The sequence below is a fragment of the Epinephelus lanceolatus genome, chromosome 7, assembly GCF_041903045.1.
Source record: "Epinephelus lanceolatus isolate andai-2023 chromosome 7, ASM4190304v1, whole genome shotgun sequence".
Taxonomy (NCBI): domain Eukaryota; kingdom Metazoa; phylum Chordata; class Actinopteri; order Perciformes; family Serranidae; genus Epinephelus; species Epinephelus lanceolatus.
The window spans coordinates 22,592,118-22,613,490 of record NC_135740.1 but is presented as its reverse complement, the minus strand read 5'-3'; the positions used below and the strand labels follow the sequence as shown (position 1 = coordinate 22,613,490).

Sequence of the window (21,373 nt, the reverse complement as noted above, 5' to 3'; positions counted from 1 at the left end):
AGATGGCTGAAGTGGTTTCTTCCTAAAGGCTGCGTTGGTTGATGCTGCAGCTTATAAATCATGTTGTGTTGTGATGACATCTACAGGCTGTGTTTGGGTTTTCACTCACATTATGTCCTGGCTAAGTAGCAGGTGTTTATATTCACCTTTAAATGTGACATTGTGCTTAGTTTTCAGCCTGGATGTAAGAGACATTTGTGTTTCATACTGGTTACAGAAACTTCACAGTTTTTTTCAGTATCACTAACATATACTTTCCTGTAGAAATAGTGGGCGTCTTAGCAATGAAATATCTTGTTTCTGAGATTGTAATGTTGTCTCATTTCCCACACAATTTACTGGAAATAAAAAGATGTCACACTGTGCACATGTAGATATTGTGTAAAAGTTTGAATCTTAAAATCCGTATGTTCATCTGTCTTGAATGTGTACGATGATTGAACACGACAGAATAGAAAAAAGTGTATGGTTTACAGTGAGTGTGAAGACACTTTGTTTCACTTCTTTCTGAGTGCAGTGACAGAATTTCCTGGTATTGTGGTAACATCTAATTATGAAACACAGAACTTCAGAAACCACTTCCAGACTTCTGTTTAATTTTTTTTGTCATCAGCACATTTTTAAGGCTTTCATGCCATCTAGTCAGACTGCTCTCAGCATAATTGAGGAAGTGACCAGTTGGCCACAATGATCTGCCTCCTTTCTCCTGCTGATCACTAAGAGAAGACATTTCAGGCTGCTCAGTTAGTGTGTGCATGTTTGCTGTTAAATAAAGTAGAAACTTTTGTGTGTAAGCTGCTGACTGGGTCAACAGAGTCTGAGGAGACATGGAAGCTGTGATCGGACTGTTGCTGATGATACTGGGAGTCTCTCATGGTGAGCTGTGACAGTATTTTCAAGTCTCGTTAAAAAGTACATCATCTTCATTGATATGTGTTGCAGCTGATATACTGACCCACACTGGGAAGAATCATGACACATAAATGAATTAGATATTATTAAATATGTTTTTTCAGCTCTGGTCTTCACTTGACTGCCATAGATCTATGATGTTGACACAAACTGACAGTTTTCTCTGCTCTGATTTTAAGTGAATTTTTTTTAAAGCCTCAGTATTCTAGGTTGATTTTATTCTCACTCAGTTACTGATCTTAAAAGGGAGGATTGCAAACGCAGCTCTTAAGCTAATGTTAAATCATAATCTCAGTCACAGTTACAACATGCTGATACAGCAGAAATACAATATGTTCAATAACTAAAGGTAGCCTACTGCTAAGAGGAGGTGGCTCTGCTGCACCAAAATGTTTCCTTCACTGATTTGTCCACAGAGACACAGTTCAGTCTTACATAGAAACAGATCCCATTTAGTGTGTCATAGCATTTCCGATTTTATTTGTTCAGCTACACCTGCTGTATTTCTTCTTTAGATTCCTCAATCAATAAATATTGAAACTAAAACCCCAGTAGCATGTATCAAGTAAAGGTAAAAACTGGTCTGAGTTCCTAAACAACCTACAAAACCACTTTTTTTGACACCAGAACATTTCACTGTCTGCACTGAGAGAAGCATAAATCACATATCGTTTTTTTTCAGTTCTTCAAAAATCAATGGAATATAATAATACTATTTATAATTTTCTATCTAATTTTTTTAAAATATTTTTTTATTTCCAGGTGTGGAAACCTCCTGTGATGGCAGACAGGATGGAGCTCAGTGTTATGGAGCTTTGGGAGGAACTGTGGTCCTCCGGCTGATGGACAGCGCCTCAGAAATATTTACATACCACTGGTCAACCAAAACAACAGTAATACTCAATGGGAGAAAGAATCAGATTGTGTTTAATGAGATAGAAAACAGATCATCATTTACTCCCAGTGATGGAACATTTAGGATCAATAACCTGAGCTGGAATGATGACGGTGAATATAAACTTACAATCTATGATTCAGATGGACTGATATCAGAGCAGCGGACTCTACAGTTGACTATTCAAGGTAAATAACTTTGTTTACCAACTGAGGAATTTAGTAACATTGATAGACATACATGTGATATTCTGTTGCTAAACTAAACATGTCTATGACTTATGCAAAATGTAAATGTAAAATGTACTTAAAGTATTAATTTCAACATCTTTGCAGTCTTTTGGCTCGTTCCATCTTTGTCACTGCATCTTATATTTTATCGAATATTTATTGTATTGCATATTTATGTGAAATATGAATCTGAGAAGTAATCACTGAGGAATAAATGGAGTAGTAAAAACTGCAATATTTCCTCCTGAAATGTAGTATGAGTACAGTATAACGTACAAAAAACTCAAGTACAAGCTGTGTTGCAAACTGTGGTCTGGCAGAGAAACAGCTGCAGCAAATGTCTCGTTGTCATTATTGTGACAACTTATGTTTGAAACTTTCCAGGTGAGGAAACCTCCTGTGATGGCAGACAGGATGGAGCTCAGTGTTACGGAGTTTTGGGAGGAACTGTGGTCCTCCGGCTGATGGACAGCGCCTCAGAAATATTTAGATATCAATGGTCAAACAAAACAACAGTAATACTCTATGGGAGAAAGAATCAGATTGTGTCTAATGAGATAGAAAACAGATCATCATTTACTCCCAGTGATGGAACATTTAGGATCAATAACCTGAGCTGGAGTGATGAAGGAGAATATAATCTTGAAATCTATGATTCAGATGGACGAATCACAGAGCAGCAGACTCTACAGCTGACCATTCAAGGTAAATAACTTCTTGTACCTTCAGGTGAAGTGATATTAATACATGTATCTGTCATATTTTATTGCTAAACTACTGTACATTTCATATTCTACACATATCTGTATCTTCATATCTGGCCTGCTGTGGTGGAACATGTGCTCAGAACTTTTACTGAAGTAAAAGTCAAATACCACATTATAGAAAAACAAGTAAAACTCATGCACTAAAAATCTTTTTTATGCAATGGTACTAAGGTATTAGCATCAAAATATGTGTAAATTACCTAAAGCAAAAGTACATATCTTACACTGTGTGATTATCATTGCAGCTGGTAAAGGTGGAGTTAATTTAATGACTTCAAATATTGCTCAGCTTGTGAATATCCCAACTTATGTTTGAAACTTTCCAGGTGTGGAAACCTCCTGTGATGGCAGACAGGATGGAGCTCAGTGTTATGGAGCTTTGGGAGGAACTGTGGTCCTCCGGCTGATGGACAGCGCCTCAGAAATATTTAGATACCAATGGTCAAACAAAACAACAGTAATACTCAGTGGGAGAGAGAATCTGATTGTGTCTAATGTGATAGAGAACAGATCATCATTTACTCCCAGTGATGGAACATTTAGGATCAATAACCTGAGCTGGAATGATGGTGGGGAATATACTCTTATAACCTTTGATTCAGAAGGGCGGAGATCAGAGCAGCGGACTCTACTGTTGACAATTCAAGGATGATAGCTTTTTTAACGACTGAGAAAATGAGTATTACTGATAGACATTCATGTCATATTCTACTGCTCAACTACATGTGTCTCATATTCTACATATATCTGTATCTATGCCTGGCCTGTTCTGTCATGTAATTTCCCAGCAATGTATTGAAAATAAAAAGATGTCACACTGTGCACATGTACATATTGTGTAAAGATCTTGTGGGAGAAGCTGTGTTTATGGTTTATACACTGTATGAAGACACTTTGTTTCACTTCTTTTTTTAGTGTAATGACAGAAATTCCTGCTGTTGTATGTCTAAATTTAACATCTAATTATAAAACACAGAAGTTCAGAAACCACCTCCAGACTTGTGTTAATTTTTTTGTCATCAGCATGTTTTTAAGGCTGTCATGCCATCTAGTCAGACTGCTCTCAACATAAATGAGGAAGTGACCAGTTGGCCACAATGATCTGCCTCCTTTCTCCTGCTGATCACTAAGAGAAGACATTTCAGGCTGCTCAGTTAGTGTGTGCATGTTTGCTGTTAAATAAAGTAGAAACTTTTGTGTGTAAGCTGCTGACTGGGTCAATAGAGTCTGAGGAGACATGGAAGCTGTGATCGGACTGTTGCTGATGATACTGGGAGTCTCTCATGGTGAGCTGTGACAGTATTTTCAAGTACATCATCTTCATTGATATGTTTTGCAGCTGATATACTGACCCACACTGGGAAGAATCATGACACATAAATGAATTAGATATTATTAAATATGTTTTTTCAGCTCTGGTCTTCACTTGACTGCCATAGATCTATGATGTTGACACAAACTGTCAGTTTTCTCTGCTCTGATTTTAAGTGATGGTTTGTGTATAACTATTATTTACACATGACAGTAACTTAAAGATTCAGTGTTCTAGATTGATTTTATTCTCACTCAGTTACAGAACTTAAAAGGGAGGATTGCAAATGCAGCTCAATCACTAAATGTAGCCTACAGCTAAGAGGAGGGAACTTTGTACACGAGTCTTAAGGAGAAATGATTTTCTGTCAAATATTTGTTTTTGTCTCTCCTGCACCAGGACACTTCACTGTCTGCATTGAGAGAAGCATAAATCCCATATATTTTTTTAAGTTCTTCAGTTTTTCAAAAAATTAATGGAATAAGATATTATTATTCATAATTTTCTACCTTTTTATTTCAATTTTTATTTATCTTTAATTTCCAGGTGTGGAAACCTCCTGTGATGGCAGACAGGATGGAGCTCAGTGTTATGGAGCTTTGGGAGGAACTGTGGTCCTCCGGCTGATGGACAGCGCCTCAGAAATATCTAGATACCAATGGTCAACCAAAACAACACGAATACTCTATGGAAGAAAGAATCTGATTGTGTCTAATGAGATAGAAAACAGATCATCATTTACTCCCAGTGATGGAACATTTAGGATCAATAACCTGAGCAGGAGTGATGGTGGGGAATATAAACTTACATTCTATGATTCAAATGGACGGATATCAGAGCAGCGGACTCTACATTTGTCTATTCAAAGTAAATAACCTTTTTACTGGGAAATTTATTAACACTGATAGACATTCATGTCATATTCTATTGCTATATGATATCCTACATAATATGTGTATCTATGCCTGAAACTATATGAAAAGTCATCTGAGTGTGTTTCCTTCAGCTCCTGTGTCCTCTGTCCTGCTGGTCCCTGAGTGTCTGTCCCAGGGAGAGATGAGGGTGTCCTGCTCCTCTGAGGGAGGGGACAGTCCTCAGTACAGCTGGACTCTGGATGGACACACACTGACAGACGCTGAGCTCCTCTCTGGAAACACTGAGACCACCAACATCACTCTGAAACAACACGTCTCAGGACAACTGGTCTGCTCAGTCAGGAATAATGTCAGTAGTGTCTCAAAAGAAATAACAATATCTACCTGTGGTGAGTGAGTACATGAGCAGACAACAGTTTGATGATTATGACACTGATGATTAACTGTACATCAGTCATTGATGTGTTTCTTTCCTTCAGGCTTCATATTCATTAACTGCATCTTACCCAATGTGACACACATATCACAGTGGGTGTTTGCAGCCAATAACACCCTGTGTATTGAGCCAACAACAGCTCCTACCACAACCACAGAAACTGTAGGTAAGTGACATCAAAGTGTTGATAAAACCCTCCACTCACATCACACACACCAGTCAAACTATGACTTTTTCCAGCAGAGATGAGCCCTGGCACTTGATTTAGAGAAAACTAACTCTCCTGTCACAGCACTAACTTGACATGTGATTCTTGTGCATCTTTGTCTGAACACATCACTCCCTGCTCACATGTGGTGTGAGAGCAGCTGTGGTGATTCCTTTATTGTTGTGTACTCGAGGGAATATTGATCACACTGGTGTTGGTTTTACTGATTTTAACGATCTGTTCTTGCAGACGAACTCCTAAAATATACATACACATATTGTGGTCTGAGAGAGACATGGACAGAGCTTTAATACTCTTTATATTATAATGCATTAAAGCCTCAGTGTGTAAAAATGGTGAGTAACAGTGACATCAGCTGTCAAATTCTAGATTGCAGCGCTCACTCACGCGCTCACTCACGCTCACTCACTCACCCCTCCTGTCGGGTAAGTGACGGTGGCATCGTAGGACAAAAAGCCTTGCGCAGACAGCAGAGCTTTTAGAGTATCTAGCGACAAGGTGAATATTTATTTAGAAATCTAAACCATGTTACGATATGTTATAGCTTACCAGTGAGATATAGGTTATCTGTGAGATATATGTTAGGAGTGTTTTATTTCTAATTGTTTTGGTAACATGAGCATTAGCACAGTAATGCTAAAATAACACGTTTTATGTGATAGTCACAGCACAGTGCGGCAAATATAGGTTGGTATGATTATAATATATGCGTTTCCAGAGTGTTCTTCCACAAGACACAGGGAAATGAGGAAGTGGGAGAGGGAGAGGAGGAAGACCAGGGAGAGGAAGGGGGCGTGGGGGTAGAAGCGGTGCAGGAACGGCCAGGCGATGAGGTGTGTCTCGGCTACCCAGAGGGAAGAGGAGGAGGACAGGGTGACAGCCTTCGCAGCAGCGCGAGAGGAATCAACAGATTAGGCTGTAAACTAGGCTAACCATTTAGCTGTAGCTCTGGGATAACGTTAGCCAAGGCTAGGATAACGTTAGCATGTAAACGTAATGTTAGCTGTCACTCGAACTTAGACGAGAGGGAAAAGTAGTTGCAAACATGAAGCCAAAATGATTTTAAAATATCAGATTGAATAACCTGTCTAGCAGAAAGCAGGCAACCTCCACATCCCTTGTGAAATCCTTCTCCTTCAGGAGTTATTTCCACCTGGAATAAGCAACGCCGATATTCACTCGCGTTTTGTCCCGTCCTCGCTTATCTGATCTGTTTCTTTTATTTGGTGGCGTGGTTTCCCTCTTACGGGGCAAAACATATGTGTGGTCCTCCATTTAAAGTGCGACAGAATCATAAAAGTACAAAGCAGGTTCACGCAGAAGCGCCCCGGATATAGCTTCACCTTAACCGTCTCCAGTGACGGCAGGTTCTAGGTAGACACGAAAGGCGAAGCGCGTATATCCCTTTCGGGCCACTGTATTCAAATATGGCGACGCAAGAAGGCAGCCTCCAGCATACCACGCCCTGCCTCTGTATATATAAAGAAATCATTCTAAGCCTATGAGAAAGCTTCCATTTGTATGTGAATTGCATTACACTTTAGTAAATATATATTTATGAAAGCAATAGTTGATATTTGCTAATAAACAACCATGTAAATTACACATTGTAACTTTAATATTTCTATATCTGTAAAAGTTGGAATGATTCTTAATTCAGTAGAAATGGTATGATAAAAACATTGATATTCTTATTTCTTAATGTCTTTATTTTCATTTCAGGTTTGTATACTTACTGTTAAATGCACATTTTTTCTTTTTCTTTTTTCAAACTTATGTTTCTAATTTCCAGGTGTGGAAACCTCCTGTGATGGCAGACAGGATGGAGCTCAGTGTTATGGAGCTTTGGGAGGAACTGTGGTCCTCCAGCTGATGGACAGCACCTCAGAAATATCTAGATACTGATGGTCAAGCAAAACAACATTAATACTCTATGGGAGAAAGAATCTGATTGTGTCTAATGAGATAGAAAACAGATCATCATTTATTCCCAGTAATGGAACATTTAGGATCAATAACCTGAGCTGGAATGATGATGGTGAATATAAACTTACAATCTATGATTCAAATGGACTGATATCAGAGCAGCAGACTCTACAGTTGACTATTCAAGGTAAATAACTTTGTTTACCAACTGAGGAATTTAGTAACATTGATAGACATACATGTCATATTCTATTGCTAAACTAAACATGTCTATGACTTATGCAAAATGTAAATGTAAAATGTACTTAAAGTATTAATTTCAACATCTTTGCAGTCTTTTGGCTCGTTCCATCTTTGTCACTGCATCTTATATTTTATCAAATATTTATTGTATCGCATATTCATGTGAAATATGAATCTGAAAAGTAATCACTGAGGAATAAATGGAGTAGGAAAAACTGCAATATTTTCTTCCTGAAATGTAGTATGAGTACAGTAGAACGTAAGAAAAACCTCAAGTACAAGCTGTGTTGCAACCTGTGGTCTGGCAGAGAAACAGCTGCAGTAAATGTCTCGTTGTCATTATCGTGACACCTTATGTTTGAAACTTTCCAGGTGTGGAAACCTCCTGTGATGGCAGACAGGATGGAGCTCAGTGTTATGGAGCTTTGGGAGGAACTGTGGTCCTCCGGCTGATGGACAGCGCCTCAGAAATATTTAGATACGGATGGTCAACCAAAACAACAACAATACTCATTGGGAGAAAGAATCAGATTGCGTCTAATGAGACAGAAAACAGATCATCATTTACTCCCAGTGATGGAACATTTAGGGTCAGTAAGCTGAGCAGGAGTGATGAAGGAGAATATAATCTTGAAATCTATGATTCAAATGGGCAGAGATCAGCGTGGCGTACTCTACAGTTGACTATTCAAGGTAAATAGCTTTTTTTTACTGGAAAATGTACTAACACTGATAGACATTCATGTCATTTTCTCTTGCTAAACTACATATATCTGTATCTCTGTCTGGCCTGTTCTGTATCAGAAACTGTATAAAATGACCAAGATGTTAATATGAAAAGTCATCTGAGTGTGTTTCCTTCAGCTCCTGTGTCCTCTGTCCTGCTGGTCCCTGAGTGTCTGTCCCAGGGAGAGATGAGGGTGTCCTGCTCCTCTGAGGGAGGGGACAGTCCTCAGTACAGCTGGACTCTGGATGGACACACACTGACAGACGCTGAGCTCCTCTCTGGAAACACTGAGACCACCAACATCACTCTGAAACAACACATCTCAGGACAACTGGTCTGCTCAGTCAGGAATAAAGTCAGTAGGATATCTAGTGGTGAGTGAGAAGATGTAAAAACAAAGACTTTTAATTGTTATACTGATGATTATGGTCACTCTGTACATCAGTCATGGCTTCCTGTTTCTTTGCCCACAGGCTTCATATTGAGTGAGTGCATCTCCACCTCCACTGAGGGTAAGGAGAGTGACATCAACATGTGAACAAAACCCTAAAACCCTGTATTCAAGGTGACATGGAGTGATGACACTCAACTTCAGGTTATCAGAAATGATCAGTATTTATCCAATTCTGCTCGCCTGAAGTTGAGTGTAATCACTCTATGTCATCTTACATGCAAGAGAAAGCATTTAGCCTTTAAGCTACACACGTCAATCAGACTTCCTCCAGCAGAGATGACCCGTGGCATTTATGTCAAAACTAACTCTCCTGTCACAGTCTTAACTTAACATCTGATTTTTGTGTCTCTTTATCCAAACAGATCACTCCCTGCTCATATGTGGTGTGAGAGCAGCTGTGGTGATTCTTGTGTTAATTGGGATCCGCGTCTGTTTTGCTTGGAAGAAAAAGAAATACAAGATGGCTGCAGGCTCTGGCATCCGCTGTAAGAGGGGACATGAAGAGAACTCTGTTATGATTTTTGAAGTGAGAAGTTCTGCATCTGAACTTTACAGTAACGTGTGAAACCAACGCCTTAATGTTGTCTCATATGTGCTGTGATCAGCCATGTGTCTTTATGGGCGTGAAGATCGAGTTTTGAGTGAAAATTCTCTTCTCTCTTATTCCTCTCTACTTTACTTTTGCCCTCTGCTCAGCAGCTCACTATGAAAACCTTCTTACAAAAAGATCTGTGAGTGTTTTCTACATTTGAACTGTTGTGGACGCTGTGACAGAACAAAGGTTATGACTCTAGTTCTATGATCCTGAGTCAAACTGTTTTCACTCGGTCACTTCACTAGTTGTTGATTTGGTGAAAGTCAGATCCTTTATATAGAATAATCTCAGTGAAAGGACTGTCTTGTTTTGAGATTCAGTGCACCACTGCCTCTGGAGAGTAAACAAGAATCTAGACGCCCACAGCTCCACACACAGTTTATCCTCAAACAGCATGTGATATTGTGAATTAAGCAAATACTGTCATTTAAGTGGTGCAACTCAGTGATGTGGTGGTAGCTAGCGAGGTGGATGTACTACTAAGTAGATGGGCAAGTAACTGGGGAGGAAGTGGGGATACTCTCTTATATATTTCAGTGGCTTTTTGGCTGATAGGCGGGTAAACTGTAAACAGCCAGAGAAAGAGGTGGGTACACTCTGTATACCTGAGCATACCGTCCACTACACCACTGGTGCAACTAATCTTGATGCCATTTGGAAGTTATTTTGCTGTAGATTTCCACATTGTCATTACAATGTCCAAAACTGGAAACAGATATTTTTCTCAGAAGACAAGAGTTAATGTTTTGTTGATAATTTGTGTTCACTTTTGTATAGATACTTGATGTAGTGACTGTAAATATTTTCTGTGTGTTTAAATGTGATTTTGCAGTCACAGCATGTTTGTAACCATGTTTATTGAAGTCAAAACTGTAATAGTACACCATAAAGATAAGGGGAATATTCTCATATATGTTTAAAGGATTTAACTCTTAAAGATTGAATTATGTAATTTTGTGTAATTTTGAGTGAAATATTGTCTCTTTTTCTTCAGTCGTTTTAAAGTCACTTCTGCCCACTATGTTCACAGCTTTGTAGCTTCTTGTAAAGAAGGTATTCATAGTTGATGTTTTGGAGAAAAATTGCTTTCACTTTTGTATAGGTACGCGACTCAGTCATCATTTATGTTTCTGTATGTCTGTGAAAACATGGATGCTTCAACCACATCTTCCCCCAGGCAGCACAGTTTCAAGGTGGGCACCCAAGATTTATGTCACCAGCTTAGTACCTGACCAAATGTCTCCTCCTCTTATGACATTGAATCATGGACATGAAAGTGTTTTTGCAGAACAGTATGATGTCACAGTGAAGTTGACCTTTGACCTGTCGGATATAAACTGTCATCTGGTCACATTATTTCTTTAGTTATGGTCAAAAACAGTTTTTGTGAGGTCACAGTGGCCTCGACCTTTAACCTTCGACCACCAAATTCTAATCAGTTCAATCTTGGGTCCAAATTGATGTTTGTGCCAAATTTGAAGAAATTCCCTCAAAGTGTTCTTGAGATATCGTGTTCACAAGAGTGGGACTGGAGCTACTGCCGGCATAAAATGTTGACTTTGCATTCAAAGCCTGATTAAAGCTCAATTTGTAGTTTTACACAATTTAGATTATGGACATGTTAACATGGATGATTAAAGTTTTTAAGACTTTTAAGAGATTGAATTATGTCAATAATAGTTTTTAGTTTTTCTCATCTGATTATATTTTAAAATATATAGCTCTGTTTTGATTCTATGTTTACACAAAGTAACCATGTAAAACTTCTCAAAGCAATTAATTGTACGAGCTTTCTAAAGTTGTTATGTGTTTAAATCACTTGTGTATCAGCTAAGTCTTCTTGTTGACATTTTGATCAAGGACTGTACCTTTAATGACTGCAGAGAACTGAATAAAACTTCCAGATTCATCATCAGTATTAGTCTGTGTGAGGTTTCTCTCTCCTGGTTTACAGAGGTGTTACTGTTGCTAATGGATGATGCTGAATGCAGTAAAAATGTCCGGTGACAACACGTAAACATTTCAGGAAAAATAATGATCAATAAAAAAAATACCCAAAGAGCTATTAATAAATATCAAATACTGATGTTGTCAGAAATGATGAGGTGGAGAGATGTAAACTTAGACATGTCAGCTGTCAGTCTCAAATCCTCTTTCAGTATAGAGGAGGAATGCTTCCCTCTCTTTCACTCAGTCCATCACATACAGAGGCCGTCATGTTGGAGGCTGACAGGGAAAGTGAAACTGCTATCACTTCCTTTTCTCCTCCCTGCCTATAAAAAGATGAATACAACAACAGTCTGGTTGGTGCAAAGTTTTCACACATTTTCCTCTGAGGTGGATCAGGTCACATTTCAGGCTGCTCAGTGAAGGATATACACGTGTGCTTTGGGTGAGGTGGAAACTTTTGTGTGTAAGCTGCTGACTGGGTCAACAGAGTCTGAGGAGACATGGAAGCTGTGATCGGACTGTTGCTGATGATACTGGGAGTCTCTCATGGTGAGCTGTGACAGTATTTTCAAGTCTGGTTAAAAAGTACATCATCTTCATTGATATGTGTTGCAGCTGATATACTGACCCACACTGGGAAGAATCATGACACATAAATGAATTAGATATTATTAAATATGTTTTTTCAGCTCTGGTCTTCACTTGACTGCCATAGATCTATGATGTTGACACAAACTGACAGTTTTCTCTGCTCTGATTTTAAGTGAATATTTACATGTGGCAATAAATCAAAGCCTCAGTATTCTAGGTTGATTTTAATCTCACTCAGTTACTGAACTTAAAAGGGAGGATTGCAAACACAGCTCTTACGCTACTGTTAAATCATAATCTCAGTCACAGTTACAATTTTTCACTTTTCTCATTTTTTTTTAAAATATCTTTAATTTCCAGGTGTGGAAACCTCCTGTGATGGCAGACAGGATGGAGCTCAGTGTTATGGAGCTTTGGGAGGAACTGTGGTCCTCTGGCTGATGGACAGCGCCTCAGAAATATTTAGATACCGATGGTCAAACAAAACAACAATAATATTGGCTTGGAGAAAGAATCTGATTGTGTCTAATGAGATAGAGAACAGATCATCATTTACTCCCAGTGATGGAACATTTAGGGTCAATAACCTGAGCTGGAATGATGGTGGGGAATATAAACTTTCAACCTATGATTCAAATGGACAGAGATCAGAGCAGCGGACTCTATATTTGTCCATTCAGGGTAAATAGCTTTTTTTTACCAACTGGGGAAATTCAAAACATTGGTAGAAATACATGTCATATTCTATTGCTAAATTAAACATGTCTACATATATCTCATATTTATCTGTATCTCTGTCTGGACTGTTCTGTATCAGAAACTGTATAAAATGACCAAGATGTTAACATGAAAAGTCACCTGAGTGAGTTTCCTTCAGCTCCTGTGTCCTCTGTCCTGCTGGTCTCTGAGTGTCTGTCCCAGGGAGAGATGAGGGTGTCTTGCTCCTCTGAGGGAGGGGACAGTCCTCAGTACAGCTGGACTCTGGATGGACACACACTGACAGACGCTGAGCTCCTCTCTGGAAACACTGAGACTACAAACATCACTCTGAAACAACACGTCTCAGGACAACTGGTCTGCTCAGTCAGGAATAATGTCAGCAGTGTCTCAAAAGAAATAACAATATCTGACTGTGGTGAGTGAGAACATGAGTAATAAACAGTTTGATGATTATGACACTGATGATTAACTGTACATCAGTCACTGATGTGTTTCTTTCCTTCAGGCTTCATATTCATTAACTGCACCTTACCCAATGCGACACACATGATAACTTCAGGTTATCAGAAATGATCAGCATTTATCCTGAGTAACTGAATGTAACTTGCATTAAGTTCACCTCGGGGCACCACCCTTCAAAAAGGGAAATGAAAGCTGATGTATTAATTCAGTGTCAAAATGGAGGTTAGGTAAACCCCTGACTCATAAACAGTGACCATTACATCTCATACACACAAAGCAAATAATCAGAATCTTTTTCAGTGTTCAACCTATTGAACTACTAATGATACACACAACTACTAATTATTGAACAAATCCCATCTCCAGGACTGGGATTCTCACCTGTTGTCACTCAACCCTTGTGGTCATCACTGCGAGCACTGGTGATGGTAATGGGAGACTGAACTGAAGTGGCGTTCATTTACCTTTTCAAAGGATGATGTTTTGAGCTGAATTTGACACATGTGATTCTGTTACTCAGTACAAATGTTGATCATTTCTGCTCGCCTGAAGTTGAGTGTAATCACTCTGTGTCATCTTACATGTAAGAGAAAGCATTTAGCCTTTAAGCTACACACGTCAATCAGACTTCCTCCAGCAGAGATGACCCGTGGCATTTATGTCAAAACGAACTCTCCTGTCACAGTCTTAACTTAACATCCGATTTTTGTGTCTCTTTATCCAAACAGATCACTCCCTGCTCATATGTGGTGTGAGAGCAGCTGTGGTGATTCTTGTATTAATTGGGATCTGCGTCTTTTTTGCTTGGAAGAAGAAGAAATACAAGATGGCTGCAGGCTCTGGCGTCCGCTGTAAGAGGGGACATGAAGAGAACTCTGTTATGATGGTTGAAGTGAGAAGTTCTGCATCTGAACTTTACAGTAACGTGTGAAACCAAGGCCTTAGTGTCGTCTCATATGTGCTGTGATCAGCCATGTGTCTTTATGGGTGTGTTTTTGGCTGATAGGCGAGTAAACTGTAAACAGCCAGAGAAAGAGGTGGGTACACTCTCTATACCTGAGCATACCCTCCACTACACCACTGGTGCAACTAATCTTGATGCCATTTGGAAGTTATTTTGCTGTAGATTTCCACATTCTCATTGCACTATTGCATTACTTTTGTATATAGGTACTTGATGTAGTGACTGTATATATTTAATGTGTGTTTAATAATGTTTATTGACGCCCAAACTGTAATTGTACAGCATATAAATTAGATGAATAATCCCATATATGATTAAAGGGTTTAACTCGTAAAGACTGAATTATGTAAATAATAGTTTGTGTTTCTCTTATCTGATTATAATTACTAATGCAGGTCTGTTTTGCTTCCATGTTTATGTAAAACCTTTCAAAGCATTCGTTATTAAAGGCTTTAATTTAGTTTCTTCCTAGTGTTCTTATGTATTCAAAACCTGTCAATCACTGAGTCATGTGTCATCAGTTAATTTGTTTGACGCCGTTTGATGACATTTTGATCACGGACTGTACCTTTAATGACTGCAGCGAACTGAATAAAACGTCCAGACTCATTATCAGAGTTAGTGGGTGTGAGGTTTCCCTCTACTGGTTTACAGAGGCGTTACTGTTGCTAATGGATAATTCTGTATTCAGTAAAACTCTGTGTTGACAACATGTAAACATTTCAGGGAAAACAACGATCAGTGGAAAATGTTCACATATCTGTAACTGCCTTCAGAGGCTTCACTGAAACAGCTTCAGCAGATATTAAGTGTAAAATATGACTGTTTATTGGTGCAGGTGCAATGTCAGAAGTGTTTTCATATTTTAGGGCATTTGTCTTTAATCAACAGCTGCCAGTGGAGGGCGACAGAGTCTAAAGAGACCACAGAGACAGAGAGAGTGTGACAAGGAAATGTACAGGTGAACTTTAAAGCAGGAACAGTGCAGAGGTTAGTACAGAGTAGCATGATTTTCACACCACTGTGGGCCAAGATCAGTACAGGTGACTCTACTGTTGACAATTCAAGGATATAGCTTTTTTAACCACTGAGAAACTGAGTGTTACTGATAGACATTCATGTCATACTCTACTCTTCCACTACATGTTTCTCATATTCTACATATATCTGTATCTATGCCTGGCCTGTTCTGTAATGTAATTTCCCAGCAATGTACTGAAAATAAAAAGATGTCACACTGTGCACATGTACATATTGTGTAAAGATCTTATGAGAGATATTGTGTTTATGGTTTATACACTGTATGAAGACACTTTGTTTCACTTCTTTTTTTAGTGTAATGACAGAAATTCCTGCTGTTGTATTGTCTAAATTTCACATCTAATTATAAAACACAGAAGTTCAGAAACCACCTCAAGACATTTTTTTTGTTTTTGTTTTTGTCATCAGCATATTTTTAAGGCTTTCATGCCATCTAGTCAGACTGCTCTCAACATAAATGAGGAAGTGACCAGTTGGCCACAATGATCTGCCTCCTTTCTCCTGCTGATCACTAAGAGAAGACATTTCAGGCTGCTCAGTTAGTGTGTGCATGTTTGCTGTTAAATAAAGTAGAAACTTTTGTGTGTAAGCTGCTGACTGGGTCAATAGAGTCTGAGGAGACATGGAAGCTGTGATCGGACTGTTGCTGATGATACTGGGAGTCTCTCATGGTGAGCTGTGACAGTATTTTCAAGTCTCGTTAAAAAATACATCATCTTCATTGATATGTGTTGCAGCTGATATACTGACCCACACTGGGAAGAATCATGACACATAAATGAATTAGATATTATTAAATATGTTTTTTCAGCTCTGGTCTTCACTTGACTGCCATAGATCTATGATGTTGACACAAACTGACAGTTTTCTCTGCTCTGATTTTAAGTGATGGTTTGTGTATAACTATTATTTACACATGACAGTAACTTAAAGATTCAGTATTCTAGACTGATTTTATTCTCACTCAGTTACAGAACTTAAAAGGGAGGATTGCAAATGCAGCTCAATCACTAAATGTAGCCTACTGCTAAGAGGAGGGAACTTTGTACACGAGTCCTAAGAAGAAATGATTTTCTGTCAAATATTTGTTTTTGGCTCTCCTGCACCAGGACACTTCACTGTCTGAATTGAGAGAAGCATAAATCCCATAAATTGTTTTTGGTTCTTGAGTTTTTCAAAAATTAATGGAATAAAATACTATTATTCATAATCTTCTATCTCATTTTTTTATTTATTTATTTATTTTTTAATTTTTCATTTCCAGGTGTGGAAACCTCCTGTGATGGCAGACAGGATGGAGCTCAGTGTTATGGAGCTTTGGGAGGAACTGTGGTCCTCCGGCTGATGGACAGCGCCTCAGAAATATATCAATACCAATGGTCAAACAAAACAACACGAATACTCTATGGAAGAAAGAATCTGATTGTGTCTAATGAGATAGAAAACAGATCATCATTTATTCCCAGTGATGGAACATTTAGGGTCAATAACCTGAGCTGGAGTGATGGTGGGGAATATAAACTTACAATCTATGATTCAAATGGATGGATATCAGAGCAGCGGACTCTACATTTGTCTATTCAAGGTAAATAACTTTTTTCCTGGGAAATTTTTTAACACTGATAGACATTCACGTCATATTCTATTGCTATATGATATTCTACATATATGTGTATCTATGCCTGAAACTATATGAAAAGTCATCTGAGTGTGTTTCCTTCAGCTCCTGTGTCCTCCTTCCTGCTGGTCTCTGAGTGTCTGTCCCAGGGAGAGATGAGGGTGTCCTGCTCCTCTGAGGGAGGGGACAGTCCTCAGTACAGCTGGACTCTGGATGGACACACACTGACAGACGCTGAGCTCCTCTCTGGAAACACTGAGACCACCAACATCACTCTGAAACAACACATCTCAGGACAACTGGTCTGCTCAGTCAGGAATAAAGTCAGTAGTGTCTCAAAAGAAATAACAATATCTACCTGTGGTGAGTGAAAACATGAGTAAAAAACAGTTTGATGATTATGACACTGATGATTAACTGTACATCAGTCATTGATGTGTTTCTTTCCTTCAGGCTTCATATTCATTAACTGCACCTTACCCAATGCGACACACATATCACAGTGGGTGTTTTCAGCCAATAACACCCTGTGTATTGAGCCAACAACAGCTCCTACCACAACCACAGAAACTGTAGGTAAGTGACATCAAAGTGTTGATAAAACCCTCCACTCACATCACACACACCATTCAAACTGTGACTTCCTCCAGCAGAAATGAGCCCTGGCACTTGATTTAGAGAAAACTAACTCTCCTGTCACAGCACTAACTTGACATGTGATTCTTGTGCATCTTTGTCCGAACACATCACTCCCTGCTCACATGTGGTGTGAGAGCAGCTGTGGTGATTCCTTTTTTTGTTGTGCACTCGAGGGAATATTGATCACACTGGTGTTGGTTTACTGATTTTAACGATCTGTTCTTGCAAACGAACTCCTAAAATATACACTTAGTGACTTTTTACACACTGACAGCAGCTGGAAAATGCTCCCATTTAAGGGAAACATTAAGACACTTGCACATACACATATTGTGGTCTGAGAGAGACATGGACAGAGCTTTAATACTCTTTATATTATAATGCATTAATATTTCTACATCTGTAAAAGCGTGAATGATTCTTAATTCAGTAGAAATGGTATGATAAAAACATTGATAATCTTATTTCTTAATGTCTTTATTTTCATTCCAGGTTTGTATACTTACTGTGAAATGTAGATTTTTTCTTTTTCTTTTTTCAAACTTGAGTTTCTAATTTCCAGGTGTGGAAACCTCCTGTGATGGCAGACAGGATGGAGCTCAGTGTTATGGAGCTTTGGGAGGAACTGTGGTCCTCCGGCTGATGGACAGCGCCTCAGAAATATATAGATACCAATGGGCAAATAAAACAACAACAATACTCGATGGGAGAAAGAATCAGATTGTGTCTAATGAGATAGAAAACAGATCATCATTTACTCCCAGTGATGGAACATTTAGGGTCAGTAAACTGAGCAGGAGTGATGAAGGAGAATATACTCTTGAAATCTATGATTCAAATGGGCAGAGATCAGCGCGGCGGACTCTAGAGTTGACCATTCAAGGTAAATAGCTTTATTACTGGAAAATGTACTAACACTGACAGACATTCATGTCATTTTCTCTTGCTAAACTACATATATCTGTATCTCTGTCTGGCCTGTTCTGTATCAGAAACTGTATAAAATGTCCAAGATGTTAATATGAAAAGTCATCTGAGTGTGTTTCCTTCAGCTCCTGTGTCCTCTGTCCTGCTGGTCCCTGAGTGTCTGTCCCAGGGAGAGATGAGGGTGTCCTGCTCCTCTGAGGGAGGGGACAGTCCTCAGTACAGCTGGACTCTGGATGGACACACACTGACAGACGCTGAGCTCCTCTCTGGAAACACTGAGACCACCAACATCACTCTGAAACAACACGTCTCAGGACAACTGGTCTGCTCAGTCAGGAATAAAGTCAGTAGGATATCTAGTGGTGAGTGAGAAGACGTAAAAAAAAAAGACTTTTAGTTGTTATACTGATGATTATGGCCACTCTGTACATCAGTCATGGCTTCCTGTTTCTTCGCCCACAGGCTTCATATTCAGCGAGTGCATCTCCACCTCCACTGAGGGTAAGGAGAGTGACATCAACATGTGAACAAAACCCTAAAACCCTGTATTCAAGGTGACATGGAGTGATGACACTCAACTTCAGGTTATCAGAAATGATCAGCATTTATCCTGAGTAACTGAATGTAACTTGCATTAAGTTCACCTCGGGGCACCACCCTTCAAAAAGGGAAATGAAAGCTGATGTATTAATTCAGTGTCAAAATGGAGGTTAGGTAAACCCCTGACTCATAAACAGTGACCATTACATCTCATACACACAAAGCAAGTAATCAGAATCTTTTTCAGTGCTCAACCTATTGAACTACTAATGATACACACAACTACTAATTATTGAACAAATCCCATCTCCAGGACTGGGATTCTCACCTGTTGTCACTCAACCCTTATGGTCATCACTGCGAGCACTAGTGATGGTAATGGGAGACTGAACTGAAGTGGTGTTCATTTACCTTTTCAAAGGATGATGTTTTGAGCTGAATTTGACACATGTGATTTCTGTTACTCAGTACAAATGTTGATCATTTCTGCTCACCTGAAGTTGAGTGTAATCACTCTGTGTCATCTTACATGTAAGAGAAAGCATTTAGCCTTTAAGCTACACACGTCAATCAGACTTCCTCCAGCAGAGATGACCCGTGGCATTTATGTCAAAACGAACTCTCCTGTCACAGTCTTAACTTAACATCCGATTTTTGTGTCTCTTTATCCAAACAGATCACTCCCTGCTCATATGTGGTGTGAGAGCAGCTGTGGTGATTCTTGTGTTAATTGGGATCTGCGTCTTTTTTGCTTGGAAGAAGAAGAAATACAAGATGGCTGCAGGCTCTGGCGTCCGCTGTAAGAGGGGACATGAAGAGAACTCTGTTATGATGGTTGAAGTGAGAAGTTCTGCATCTGAACTTTACAGTAACGTGTGAAACCAAGGCCTTAGTGTTGTCTCATATGTGCTGTGATCAGCCATGTGTCTTTATGGGTGTGTTTTTGGCTGATAGGAGAGTAAACTGTAAACAGCCAGAGAAAGAGGTGGGTACACTCTGTATACCTGAGCATACCCTCCACTACACCACTGGTGCAACTAATCTTGATGCCATTTGGAAGTTATTTTGTTGTAGATTTCCACATTCTCATTGCACTATTGCATTACTTTTGTATATAGGTACTTGATGTAGTGACTGTATATATTTAATGTGTGTTTAATAATGTTTATTGAAGCCCAAACTGTAATTGTACAGCATATAAATTAGATGAATAATCCCATATATGATTAAAGGGTTTAACTCGTAAAGATTGAATTATGTAAATAATAGTTTGTGTTTCTCTTATCTGATTATAATTACTAATGCAGGTCTGTTTTGCTTCCATGTTTATGTAAAACCTTTCAAAGCATTCATTATTAAAGGCTTTAATTTAGTTTCTTCCTAGTGTTCTTATGTATTCAAAACCTGTCAATCACTGAGTCATGTGTCATCAGTTAATTTGTTTGAGGCCTTTTTATGACATTTTGATCACGGACTGTACCTTTAATGACTGCAGAGAACTGAATAAAACGTCCAGACTCATTATCAGAGTTAGTGGGTGTGAGGTTTCCCTCTACTGGTTTACAGAGGCATTACTGTTGCTAATGGATAATTCTGTATTCAGTAAAACTCTGTGTTGACAACATGTAAACATTTCAGGGAAAACAACGATCAGTGGAAAATGTTCACATATCTGTAACTGCCTTCAGAGGCTTCACTGAAACAGCTTCAGCAGATATTAAGTGTAAAATATGACTGTTTATTGGTGCAGGTGCAATGTCAGAAGTGTTTTCATATTTTAGGGCATTTGTCTTTAATCAACAGCTGCCAGTGGAGGGCGACAGAGTCTGAAGAGACCACAGAGACAGAGAGCGTGTGACAAGGAAATGTACAGGTGAACTTTAAAGCAGGAACAGTGCAGAGGTTAGTACAGACTAGCATGATTTTCAGACCACTGTCAGCCAACAGCACAGTGTGAATGTCCATATTTTAGCACCTTGGGATGACATATTGTTGCTTTTGTTTTTTTTTTTGTTTGTTTGTTTTTTTTTACATTTTATCTTATTTTAGAGACATTTGTGTTTCACGTCAGTTACAGAGACTCCATGGTTGTTTTCAGAACCAGTAACATATCATTGCCTGTGTATATATTATAGTGAAAGTATTAGCAATGAAATATCTTGTGTCTTACATTGTCATGTTGTCTCATTTCCCACTCAGTTTATTGAAAATAAAAAGATGTCACACTTTGCACATGTTAATACTGTGTAAAAGTTTTAATCTTAAAATCCATACGTTCATCTGTCTCGAATGTGGAGGATGATTGAACAGGACATAACAG

General features: G+C 38.8%; 1 protein-coding gene across 1 annotated transcript; it reads left to right on the top strand.

The window, feature by feature from the left end:
• Window positions 1-513: 513 nt before the first annotated feature.
• LOC117261340 (uncharacterized) lies at window positions 514-20,426 on the top strand. Its single transcript, XM_078169616.1, is given in 20 exon segments — window positions 514-876; window positions 1,675-1,995; window positions 2,422-2,742; window positions 5,123-5,380; window positions 5,471-5,593; window positions 7,449-7,769; window positions 8,198-8,518; window positions 8,690-8,926; window positions 9,026-9,064; window positions 9,369-9,560; window positions 12,050-12,100; window positions 12,503-12,823; window positions 13,020-13,277; window positions 16,594-16,914; window positions 17,053-17,310; window positions 17,401-17,523; window positions 18,149-18,469; window positions 18,639-18,875; window positions 18,976-19,014; window positions 19,730-20,426. Coding segments are annotated over 20 exon segments (4,314 nt in total). The 5' UTR covers window positions 514-827; the 3' UTR covers window positions 19,933-20,426.
• The last annotated feature ends 947 nt before the right edge of the window (window positions 20,427-21,373 follow it).